This window comes from Oryctolagus cuniculus, chromosome 16, assembly GCF_964237555.1.
Source record: "Oryctolagus cuniculus chromosome 16, mOryCun1.1, whole genome shotgun sequence".
Taxonomy (NCBI): Eukaryota; Metazoa; Chordata; class Mammalia; order Lagomorpha; family Leporidae; genus Oryctolagus; species Oryctolagus cuniculus.
In genome coordinates this window covers 62454941-62467396 of record NC_091447.1, presented here as the reverse complement: position 1 = coordinate 62467396, position 12456 = coordinate 62454941, and the positions used below count along the sequence as shown (strand labels likewise).

At 57.5% G+C, this 12456-nt stretch overlaps 1 protein-coding gene across 18 annotated transcripts in view; it reads right to left on the bottom strand.

The window, feature by feature from the left end:
• NFIX (nuclear factor I X) overlaps positions 1 to 12456 on the bottom strand; it is an 85893-nt gene that overhangs the window by 51420 nt on the left and 22017 nt on the right. For 7 of the 18 annotated variants that reach the window (XM_070058839.1, XM_070058838.1, XM_070058842.1 and 4 more), the window contains exon 2: positions 6071 to 6602. In XM_070058839.1, the coding sequence (XP_069914940.1) occupies positions 6071 to 6602 (532 nt within the window). Of the gene's footprint in view, positions 1 to 6070; positions 6603 to 6982; positions 7505 to 12456 lie in introns of those variants that run through there. The other 11 variants (XM_070058837.1, XM_051839489.2, XM_051839485.2 and 8 more) reach the window with 10 other exon arrangements.

Below are 12456 nucleotides of genomic sequence, written 5' to 3'. Positions count from 1 at the left end.
CCCTCCCTGGTTGCTTCGGGCTCAAACTCCCTACTCTCCGGGGCCCTGGCAGTAGGCCCTTCAGGTCCTACACAAACAGGCGCCCGGGGAACCTCTGGACGCCGACTCCCCAGAGATACCCGGCCCTTCTGCATTCCCCACGTGAGTGGGAAGCCCCAGCCTGCATCCTGAGGCTCCCAGAGAAGCGGCGTGTAAAGGCTGGGAGGACCCCCACAGATACCGGGACAGAAAAGGGGCCACGCGGCACCTGTGCTCCTGACCACTCGGACGCATCCTCTGCAGACCAACAGGGCGATGTCACTTGGTGCTTCTACCCCTGCAGCCAGCGAGCACCAACCTCCCCCTCCCCACCCTGGGGCCTAGCAGGGAGCCTAGACGACTGTACTCCTGAACCCTACACCCATACCCCACCCCTCACCCCACGCCCCATCACTTGGGGGGGCACTTCCTCTCCACGCCCCCTCCAAAGGACACTGTTGCCGCTGCCGCAGCCGCAGCCGCAGCCATCACCACCTCTGAGCCCCCCACCCCAAGGCAGAAAGGAGTTCGGGGTGGGGCGGGTAGCAACCCCTCTGAGGTTGAAGCAACCCAAAAACCCAAATACAAATTTTTAGAACCTCGAAGAAGCTTTTTTCTCTCCTGCCCCTGCCCCCACCCCCACCCCCCCTCTGCTGGCAAATGAAAACAAACAAGAAATCAAAGAGGCCTTTTGTGTGAGCCCCGCGCTGACACGGCTGGGGCCTTTGAAAAGACTTCTGAATCCGACACTGAATGATAAAATTACTGAAGCGTGGCAGCTCCTAGGGACGGCCCGGGGCACAGAGAGAAGGGGGGGAGCAGCCACCTTCTTCCCCTAGGCAGTCAAGGGGGGGACACTCCAGGGTGCCCTCAGGACACCAGGACACAGGGAGAACATGTCGGCGGCGTGGCGCTGGCCTGGAGGCCCCTCCTGACCCACACTTCCTATGGGGCCTGCACCCACCCCCTCCCCAGCCATAACCAGGTGTGGTTACCCCCCCCAGGAAAGGCCTGCAAGGGCCCTCCCTCCTGTCGGGGGTCCCAAGGCCCTCGCCCAATGCCTGCCGGGCACACACGTGGGGTTCCAAGAGGTTCCCCTGGCAGGCAGGGTCTTGCTCATACCAGAGGTACCAAAGGGTGCATTTCAGGGATAAAGGGAATTCTACCAGCCTCTGGCATGCCGAAGGTAAATCAAGTCCTCGGAACGCCCCCTGCACGCCTGGACCCCAGCCCCCCAGGTCTGAGTACAGCTGGTCACCATGCTTGTCGTTATGGGCCCATGCCCAGAGTGCGCCCTGCCGACTGGAGCTTAGACAAGGGCGATTCTTTGCCGCCGTGCTTGCGCTACTGTCGCCAGCTCAGCCGCACAGCAAGACCCCTGCACGCTACAGGCCACGGGGACAAGGGGACCGCGGACAGCACCGGGAACAAAGGGGTTGGGTTCCAGAGCCAGATGCTCTCTGTCTCATTAAGAGACGGCCGTGTGGGGCAAAGGCGGCCTGGGTTGGCTCAGCTACCGTGCATCTGCGGGGGCTGCACGGCCCACACTTAGTTACCTGCTGTGCCATGATTTTCCTAGCGATTCCGAACAACGAACCCAGCACCGTTGGTTTTCTACTGAGCCCTGTACGTGGCCGCACTCCCCTGTACTCCCCACCACCTTGCTGGGGGGTTCTGTCCCGCTTGGAGTTTCTCTGTTCGATTCTGAGCACCCCAGTTTAAGAAGGACCAAAGGGACTCTGGGGAGTGCTGACCCAAGTGGCAGGGGCACCAGGAGCTATGTCAAATGTAAGAGGTGGGAGAGACCGAGGCATTGGCGATGGCACCTGGCGAGGGAGAGGGGGTGGGGAAGGCACGTTTCTTGGCTGCCAAGTTCTAGAAACATCCACTGTCATCTGGGTTGTCCCTTAAGATAGTAACAAGGGGCCGGCACCGTGACACAGTAGGTTAATCCTCTACCTGCGGCACCGGCATCCCATGTGGGCACCAGTTCTAGTCCTGGCTGTTCCTCTTCCAATCCAGCTCTCTGCTACGGCCTAGGAAGGCAGTGGAGGATGGCCCAAGTCCTTGGGCCCGCGTACCCATGTGGGAGACCAGGGGGAAGCTCCTGGCTCCTGGCTTCAGATCGGTGCAGCGCCGGCCGTAGCAGCCAGCTGGGGAGTGAACCAACGGAAGGAAAACCTTTCTCTTTGTCTCTCCCTCTCACTGTCTTTAACTTTACCTCTCAACTAAATAAATAAAGTCTTAAAAAAAAAAATGATAGTAACAAGACCAACAGGTACAGGTGCTAGAGAGGCACCGACCATGGTCAGAGCAGCCGCCTCTGCCATTGACCTACAACGTGCCAGTGTCTTTACGGGGGAGCCGGTTCAGGTCCCGAGCCACCCTGAGCTAGGTGAATGGGAGAATTTTACAAGTACGTGGTGACCTTTGAACACAATGACATCACTTCCAGGGTGTTCTGAAGGAACCTTACACTAGGTGAAGAGATAATCCATGGATTTTGCTAATTCTTGGAATCCAGTCACTGGGGCCCCAAGGGTATTTGCCAGCCCTGGCACCAGAGGGCGCTGCCCCAAAGAGACACAGACCAGTGGCATTTCGGGGCCTTTTTTTTTTTTTTTTTTTTTTTGAAAAAGAGGTGACAGGTGAGGAGGCACAGGGTACGGCATAGGGTGAGCCCTGAGGTCTCTCCCCAACTCACAGCAGAGCCGCCACCAGACGGGGCTGGGCATCCGGCAGAGGCCAGAGTGGCACAGCTGCGCTGGCCCTGTCTTGGAAGCAGGGAGGGTAAGGAGTCTTCCCTGGAACCTGAAAGCCCCAGTCCCTGAAACAGAGAACTAAACTCGGTGCGCGCTCATGCCCCCAGCTTAGCAAAGTCCCAGACAAGCCCCGCAGGTGCCAGGCCCCAACCTGAACCACCCGCGGCGGCACAGCCTACGTCTACCGGGTACCTGAGGACACTCGCAAAGCCACTACTGTTCTGGCAGCAGGATCGCCGTGTTGGGGTCAGTTTTTCAACAGTACGTACCTCCAGAAATGTTTGTGGGGGGGAAACTGTGAGGCCTAGATCTTCAACAGCCGGCATGGGTGGGGCAGTACAGGGCAGGGAGAAGAAAATCTGTGCACGGCGGGGGGGTGGTCCCTGAGTTGGTGACTGCCACCCAACACCACCCCCCCAACACACCTGCCACTGCCAAGCACAGGCCCCTGGAGGGACCCGATGGGAGAAGCTGACAGCTACTGTCAGGATTTCTAAGGCCAACGGCAGGCAGAGCCCCGGTCCACTTCCGGGGAGCTTCGGAAGTCATGGAGATAGAGCAACAGCACGGGTGGGCAGCTGGGCCTCCCTCTCCCACACCAATGGAGGCCACCTGCTCTGGGGACATGGTCAGGAAACAGAGTCCTCCTCCCCACTCGGGACCCTGCCCTGCCCCGTCTCCACCTCCCTCTCCTGAGTCCACACAGACTTCTTCCCAGCAGGACAGCCTGGGCCTCCTGGTGACATTAGGTCCCCATATTCTCACGACTCTATGTACGGCACAATCCCTTTAATCCTTCTCAACCGTGCGTGTCGTCTGGGGGTGTAACAGGGCCTACAAGGGTCCACGGGAGGTGAGGGCTCCTGGGAGCAGAGAGCCATGCCCCAAGCGCTAACCACCAGGCCAAGTTCACTGGCATCAAATTTGGCAGACAAGGAACCGGGGGAGGCGGTGTCAGATCTCTGCCGTGGTCGGGGGCTTGCCTGCAGCAGACTGTCCCTGCCTGGCACACAGGGGAAGATGCCCCACCTGCTCTGCTTGTCTCCAGTCCCCTGGCCCAACTCTGAGGAGGAAGAAGCAACTCCAAGGAGGCCCAGGCTGCATCAACTCACCCCCACCTCTGTCCAGCAAGGTGACGGTCAAATTAAAGCAATGCCCACCAGGCACCCATTGCCTTCCCGAAGCTCCCTGGAGCCTGCGGCCTCATCTGGAGGAGATCCGTCCTCGGTTCTCTGCTGGGCTGTGGGCGCAGACACTTCGGCCTCAGCTCCATGGGATGGACTTGAATTCACTCATATTCCTGGCTGAATGACCTCATCAGCTGGTGGTGGGGTGGGGGCAGGGAGGGGAAGGGGCTGCTTCCCTGACACCTGCCCGGTCAGTCCGGCTAGCCAGGAGGCTGGCCAGGAATCAGTTTCCTCCATGGCCACACCTTATCCTAACCTTAGCCCCATGCTGGCAGCGGTCAAGAATGTGACCTCAAATAAAAGAGGCCAGGGAAACAGTTTGGCTATAATATACCAAGACACGGAGCGAGTAAGGCAGGAGGAAGAGTGTTAGTTTTCGCCTTAGGTGCTTGGGTTGCAAGCTCTAAAACAGACAGGTGCAGCCCTCCGTGCACAGCCCCAGGGATCTATCGGATGGACACAGCGGCCTGAGTGTCTGAGCCCGCTCCCCGCCACTCTCAAGTCACGGACCTCCTCCAATTCAACCAGGCACATACCCCCCCCAGTCCTCATTGCTAGAAAGATAGAGAATGAGAGGTGTACGTGTGTGTGTGTGTGTGTGTGTGTGAGAGAGAGAGAGAGAGAGAGAGAGAGAGAGAGAGAACAAGAGCGAGAGCGAGCAGGAAAGACGACACACACAGACGTACAGAGAGAAAAGTCCTCCGGAGTTGAACTTCAGCCACATTCTCTCACATTCACATAAAGAGAGGAAGAAGGGCAATGAGGGGGAAAAAATACTGGAAAGGGAAGAAAAAAAAAACAACCATACACAGAGAGAGAGAGAGAAAGAGAAAGAGAGAGAGGGGGAGAGAGGGAGAGAGAGAGGGAACGGTTTGGTAGCCCTGTCATTACGAGCTGGTTAGGCATAATGTAAACACACTTCTGCCTTCGCTTAATCACAGAGTGTGCCGTTTGGGTTTCAAAGGCGGCAGTAAATTGGGCGTAGCTGAGTGGGAGCTAAAAATTAACCAGCCATCTCTGTTTCAATTTGTAAGAAAACAAAAGCGGAAAAGAAATTATATTAAAAAAAAAAAGGGAAAGGGTAAGGGGAGGGAAGAAGATTTAAAAAAAAAAAAAAAGGCCCAGAGGAGGAGGAGAAGAAGTGAAAACCGCCTCACCCCCAAAATGCAGGGTGCAGCTGGGAAAGGCAAGGACTTGGTCCCACAAAAGGCCAAGGCGATCGGGGAGTTGGTTTGTTGTGGGTCTGTTTGTTTAAACCCTCTTCCACAGCAACACAGCTCCCTGCCATGCCCGGGCTGGGCAAGCCTCCTGCCACCCCCTACCCCCGCCCCTGCCCCTACCCCAGCAGAGACTGGAGCCTCCACACTTGCACTTCCTTCGGGGTGGGGGTAGGGGACGAGACGCCAACAAGAGCTTAAAGAAACCATGAGCTTGCTTCTACTCTCTCTATGAAATCAAATTTGCTTATGGATTCACCCACAGGCAAAAACCCCCAAACCCATAACTGCACTCCCTGCCCACCAGGGCCTCTGGGCACCACCCCCCCAAATCTCCTACAACCACTGCCTCCTCACCTGCTTCTCTGTTCATTTGGTCTCATATCCGGGAGGGATTCACACCCGCCCCTGTGTCCACTGAAAAACCTCCACGCACCGGGCGTGTGCCAAAGCCACCTTTTTCCCTGGGGTTGGAGGTGAAGCCAAAGGACAGCCCGCCCCGTGTCACTGTTGGCTGTCTGTCAAACTCTCCCCAGCATTCTGGGGACATCCTGGCCCCATCCTAGGACACCTCCACCCCCACCCTGCAGCAGTGTCTCTCCGTGAGCACTAAGAAGGCAACATGGCGAGGGAGGGAGCGGGGAGAGCAGGGGACAGACAACAGGCCCCGGCCGGCAGGCTGAACAAGGATGGGGCTTCTGCGGGGCGGGGGGTGGGGGGGTGGGGGGGTGTCGGTCGCTGCCTCCCCCCACACACCCAGAACTGTGTTGTCTTTTGGAAATCAATCAGAGCAATAGAACAAACGGCAGCAAGTAAAATAAAACGGGGGAAGGGGGTTGGGGTGGGAGTGGGGATTGGGGACAAGGTAAAGAACGCGAGGACCTACCCGGAGTGTGGACAAAGTAAGCCAGATAGAGATCCAGTTCTTTGATTGTGACTCCAATGTGATGTGGTTGCACGCACAGGCCGGGGTTCGAGCACTGGGGCGACTTGTAGAGTCGCTCCCCGTCAGTACTTTCCAGGGGGATCCCCTTAAACAAGATCACCATGACCAGGTCCAGCCGCCACACCTTGTCTGCTTGGCGCAGGCAGTCAATCCGTCGGATCTTGCCCTTCTGGTCGGGGTTGGACAGCACGCAGCAGGGGGGCTTCTTGCCCGTGATGGTGAGCACGAAGTCCTCGCGGAACTCGGGCCGGATGTCCTTGCGCAGCTTGGCCAGCAGCCGGGATGCCCACTTCTGCTTGATCTCGGGCTTCTCGCCCAGCAGCTCATCTTTCACGGCCCTCTCCTCGTCCTTGGACATCCGCTTCTCATGCTTCTTGAAGTACTTGCGCTTCCTCGCCTGCAGGTTGAACCAGGTGTAGGAGAAGGCGCGGACGTGAGGCAGCAGCGCCTCGATGAATGGGTGGAACTCATCCTGCAGGCGACAAGCCGGGAGCATGCGGGGCGCGGGAGGAGGGGAGACAGAGGAGAGAAGCCGCGTTAGAGGGGGGCACGCGGAAAAACGCCTTCTCCTCCTCCTCCTCCTCCTCCCTCCCCACCCCCCGCAACAATGTTCTCTCTCGATTGTTTTAGAAAAGTGTGGTCTGAAGCCGCCGCCAGCTTGGCCAGCCACTTGCACCCATCTCAGCTGCGGCAACCACACGGAGGCACGGGGTGCCTGTCCACACACCTATTCTCTCTCTCTCTCTCTCTCCCGCTCCCTCTCCCTCTCTCTCTCTCTTTCACACACACACACAGACACACACGCGCGCGCACACAGACAACGTTGCCGTCCACACACACACACACACACACACTGCTGGTCTCCGCGCCAGGCTCCGTCTCGCCCATGACATCTCCATGTCCCCATCGCAGCCGTGAACTCGTGTGTCAGCTCGCTCCTGCGCGGGGGTCCCACAGCACCGACGCTGCCCTGCCGGTGAACGCACGCCGCCGCCGGGGGTGTTGCTGCAAGGGGCCAGCCTAGAGGAGTCCCGACACTGGCCGATTTTTTTGGGGGGGCCACCCCCAAGAAGACAGAAAAATGACATCCGCGAGCGAGCGAGCGAGCGAGCGAAGAAACGGGTCTGCCTTCTCCCTCCCCAAGCTGTTTGCAGTCTCTCCTGATCCACTTGGAACACCCACCCCAGCATTTCTTAATCAGACCTTAAATCCTAACTATGGGATTTCAGCTCTGTTAGCCACACCAATACGAATGTTAATCAAGTAATAATGGCACCAAACACTTCTTGTTATAGCACAAGCAAGGTGCCTGTCTCCGCACCACCAGGGTTAGCAGCTCCGTGGGCCGACTTGCGGCCCCCTCCCCAGCCTCCCACGACCTCCTTCCACCTCTTTCCCACTCAGTCAGGTGACAGAGGGCTGGGCTCTCTTGTTTTTATTTTTTTCTTTCTTTCTTTCTTTTTCTTTTTTTTTTTTTTTTTTTGGCTTGTTTGCTTGTTTGAAGTTTAAAATAATAATGGATCTCTGTTTACAAAAAAGAAAACTGGAAAAAATTAGATAATTACCATCGTTCTGAAGCACCCGGCAAGGCCCCAACGCCCGATTCTGAGATTCTGGACTCAACAGAGTTGTGAGTTGGGGGCGGGTGGGGGAGGGGAGGAGGAGGAGCAGGGAGGAAGGTAAATGTTTTAAAGGGGGTTATTATTGGTGTTCCAGGGAGTAGGGGCCGGGCTTGGGTGGATTCTCAAACCCTTCCCCCTTCTCCCCCCACCCATGCTCCATTGCACAGAAGGGGGAAATTAATAATTTTTTTGGAAAAGAAGCAAAAAGAAAGAAAGGTTAGGGACCGCGGCAGAGAAGGGAGCGTGCTGGTTGCCACTCACGCCAGGTAAACAAAAGCCAACAACAACAACAACAACAACATTTTTTTTTCAATTTCTACCCACCCGTGCTTTTTCCAGTTTTTTTTTTTAAATGCAAAAATTTAAAAATCACAACCCACCTCCCGCCGCCAGCACAGCTCCCCCCCAACACACACACACACACACACACACAACAACAACAACAACAACACCCTACCCCACCCCAGTGCAAAACAAAAACAAAAGCAGAGAGGGAAGAGGCGGCAGCTGAATGGGAAAGGCTTTGGGCTTTGGCAGCCGCACAGGGACGTTAAACTTCGCAGGGAGAGGGGGAGCTCGCGGGCTCCGGGGAAGAGGGCGAGTTCCGACCGGCTGTAGACCGTTGCTGGCAGAGGCGTGCAAACGTGAGAGAGAGAGAGAGAGAGAGAGGAGAATGGAGGAGGGAGGGAGGGAGGCAAGACCCAGAGAGGACGTGGATGGGATGGTGTGTGTGTGTGTGTGTGTGTGTGCACGCGCGTGCGCTCGCGCTGGCTGGGTTTGGGGGTTTTGTTGCTCGTTCTCTCTCTCTCTCTCTCTCTCTCTCTCTCTCTCTCTCTCTCTCTCCCCCTCTCTCCTTTCATGCTCGATCCCCATCCATTGGCTTGTGCCAAATCAGTAGAAAGGAGGGGAAAAGAGGGAGAGAGAAAGAAGGAGGGAGAGGGGGAGAGGGGGAGAGAGAGAGAGAAGGAAGGAGGAGGAGAGAGTGAGAGAGAGAGAGAGCGCGCGAGCGTGGAGAGGAGGATCCACCTATTTGGCAGAGAGACGTCCGCGAGCAGCCAATGGCCGCATCTGAGGGGCGGAGGGAGCTGGGAGGGTTGGGAGAGCCCCCGGCAGTTGGAGACCAAAAACAATTTGCCCAATCGACAAGTTCACGACTAATGAACAAGCAAAGTCCAGCAGTTATGAATTTTTCATTCTAGGCTCCCACTCGGGTCCATTTGGCAGGAGCCACCCAGCAAATTTGGGGGGGTTGGGTGGTGGATGTGTGGCGAGGCGGGTGGGGGACTGGGGATTGAGGAAGACGTGGACTTTTTTTTTTTTTTTTTTTTAAGCCAGCAAAAATAAATCAATACAGGCCTGACTCCGGGCGGGCTGGCAGGCGGGAGCCCCAGTAGGCCTTGGGGGAAGGCAGCTAGCCCTTTCTCCCTGTGTTTGGTTCAGTGTTTTCTCTCCAGCCTGCACACTCTCCCTTGTTCTGCAATTTCCTTTTCTCGCTTTCTGTATGGAGCACACAGCGGCGAGTGGAAGTTTTCCTCCTCGGCCACACACACGAGCCTGCGGGACTATGAATAGAATCAGAAAAAAAAGCAGCAAGCTCCTAGCCCAGCCAGCAGGACTTCCAGGGCAGGGCCCCCGGCCCCCGGCGGGGCACCCAGGGTGCAGCCACCGCTCCATCCCCAGGCCGGCGGCTCAGCAGAGAGACACCAGGAAAGGGGAGCACCCTTCGCTTCCCCCACCCACCGCCCCCCCCCCCGCCTCTCCCCAGCCCCCTAGCGAGCTCAGCCGCCTCCCTCGGCCCACACCCAGCCACGCACGCTCCATTAGCGGTGATGCCAACGCGCGCGACGCAGCTCGGCTCGCGAAACTGCAACAGTTTATTAAAATAGCCTCCTGTCACAGCGCTCTGCTGACGAGTGCTACACCCAGCCACAAACACAACAGCCAGCTCTGGGGGTGGGGCGGCAGGGTGCGGTGGGAGGGGAGAAGTCGCAAAAGTGAGATCCCCCCCCCTTCTCCCAGCAGGGGCGCGAATGTCACCCATGCCTCCCCCAACACCCACCACCCGCCAGACACTGGACTCCCGGCTTCCTCCCCCTGTGTCTGGCCCGCTCCAGCCCACTAGGGTCTCCTTAGCTGACCTCCCCCCACCCCACCTCCCGGAGTCAAAAGTCAGACTGCAGGGCCCAAAGCACAGAGCTCAAAGTGCAACAGCGGGGTGGGGTGGGGGATGGGAGAGAAGAGAGGCCATCGAGGGGAAATCAAGTCACACAAGCAAGAGCTCACAGGGCCTCCCTCCTGGGGGGCAACACCCCACCTCCTTGGGGGTCTCTCTGGGAAGGGCCATGCCTGCCTGAGGCCTTGGGAGAGCCCCAGGAAGGGGCAGCCATGAAATCAAAGGCAAAGCTGCCCGGAGAAGGGACCCGGAACACAGAGGGAGAGATGGGGGCATCTGATCAGGCTTGGAACCTGTCCCCTACAGCAGCCCTCTCCCCAGGCTCGGCCCTCAGCTGGCAAAGGGAAAAAGGTCACTGCTTACTCGCGCCCCTTTCTTCCCTCCCCCGCCCCTCCGCCCGTGCCCTTTCTGTTCGGTGGAAGGTTCCTGGGGTGTGCGAAAACAAAACGTTTAGCCCTGGGCCCGCAGCGGGCAGCTGCACGGGACCCGACTTGGGACGCGCCCTCCCACCGCCGGCCGTGTCCTGAATGGTCATCTTCAGGGGCTAGGAGCTCCCTGCTGCTGAGAGAGTGGGGTGGAGGCGGGAGAGAGGGACGCCGCCAGAGGCGGCGCCATCAGGGACAGGCCCCTTGGGGTGCTGTTCAATAATTCACAGCCTGTTCATAACCAGCTTCGGTGCCATCAGCCGAGGGTGGCGGTCGGCGTGGCTCCTGGTGCCTCCTGACGACCTTCTCGCTCGCGCGGCATGGGTGCTGCTCTGGGGTTCTGATTTACATTAGACGCCAGACAGCGAGTGGAAAGCGCCCCAGCGGGGGCCTCCTGGAGAATCCTGCCCTGTGTGTTCCCTTCGTGAACTGCGACACCGACGTGGGTGCACGGGGATCCGGTGGGAGCAGGGGAGGGGGTGAGGCGGATGTGGGGAGGGTCCCCTTCCCTAGAGGAGTTAGGGACTTAGGATAGGATGGCCCAATCACTCCTGCAGCCAGTAAAGGGTCAAAGGTCGACAGAGTGGCAGGGTGATCAGCCGGAGAGGAGAGGTGGTTGGAGGAGGAACAGACGGGGTGTCCATGGAACCTTCGGGGACCACACAGAGCCCCGGGCTCCCCTCAAGGGGGCCTCTCCCCTCATCCTGGCACCCAGCAGAAGGCTACCCTGGAAGCACAGCCCAGGTACTGGCCAGAACAGAGGTCGAAACGCTCAGGTTCCACTGGAAACCCTTGGAGCACCCCCCCAGCCAGCCAGCCAGCCCCCTGGCCTCCTCAACCCGAATGCTTTTGGTCGCAGCCAGCAGGCCAGACACGCCCCCTCAGGAGCCCCAGACAAAAGGGGACTGTCCCCCTTTTGTTAAAAGAGTCCTCAGAAGATTACCTGTCCCAGGCTCCCTGCCTTCTCTCCTCCCCAAGGGGCAGGGGGAGCCCACAGCCGAGACCAAAAACCCTCAGAGGAGCAGGGGCTTGTGCAAGGATTGGAAGTGGTGCAGGGAGTGAGGGGACAGGCAGGAGGCTGAGGAAGAGGAGGGGGAGGAGGAAGAGGGATGAAGGGGAGAGAGGGAATGAGAGGGAGAACTTAGGGGAAAAAGAAGCCAGTGATTGGGGGAGCAGGGTGAGAGTCAGAACAGAAAAATGAAAGAATACAAGGCGAGAAAAATGGAGGAAAGGCAGAGAAAACTGGGGTGTGCCGGGAGAGGGGAGAGAACACCTCTCCCCCATCCATGAGAGGCCAGAAATGAGACTTCTAAAACATTGACAGGGGCTTCCGATTTGCAGGGATTTTTTTTTCTGTCAGTGTGAAAGAAAGGGTTCTTTCTTTTTATTGTGCAGAATATAGAATTTGGTAATACACGCGCACACACACACACACACACACGCACAACAGTTTTCACCGCAACATTTCTAAAATAATAAATACCCATGCTGACTTCAGGCTGCACGAAGCAAATTGTGTGCCCTGCCACCTCCTCTCACTGCCCCGAAAAGAAAGCAGGCCACAGAGGGAAGAGAAACAGAGAAGGAGCAGGAGGAAGGGGAGAGGGGAGCCAAACCCGCAGAGGAGGGTATCAAATGGAGCCCCAAAACTGCACAGGAGGATGAGGGGGAAAGGGGGGCCGAGCTGAGGAGGAGAACAAAGTTGGGAGCAGGAAAAAGGGGGCTCAGGAGTGAGAATGAGATGGCAACAACACAGCCTAACTAAATGCACAGTGAGAAAATGCAATGGGTGCCCCCCCAAACTCCGCTTGCACCCGATCCTGTCCACCGGAAGCCCTGTGGAGTCCTGGATTGAGAGACAGAGAAGACAGAAAAAAAAAAATCTACCAGTGCCTCCCTGACAGAGACAGCATTAGAAATTCTTCAAGGAAACAAAATGAATTTCCCAGCCTTGAAACAGGTTTTGCAACTGGCCCCAGACCTGCCAACCAGCGAAACATCGAGCCGGATTCGTGTCTTTCAGGATAGGGGACCGCTGTTGGAAGGTGTCTTTATCGTCAAACAAACAAACAAACAAAACAAACCACTACTATTTGTCCGCGGCTG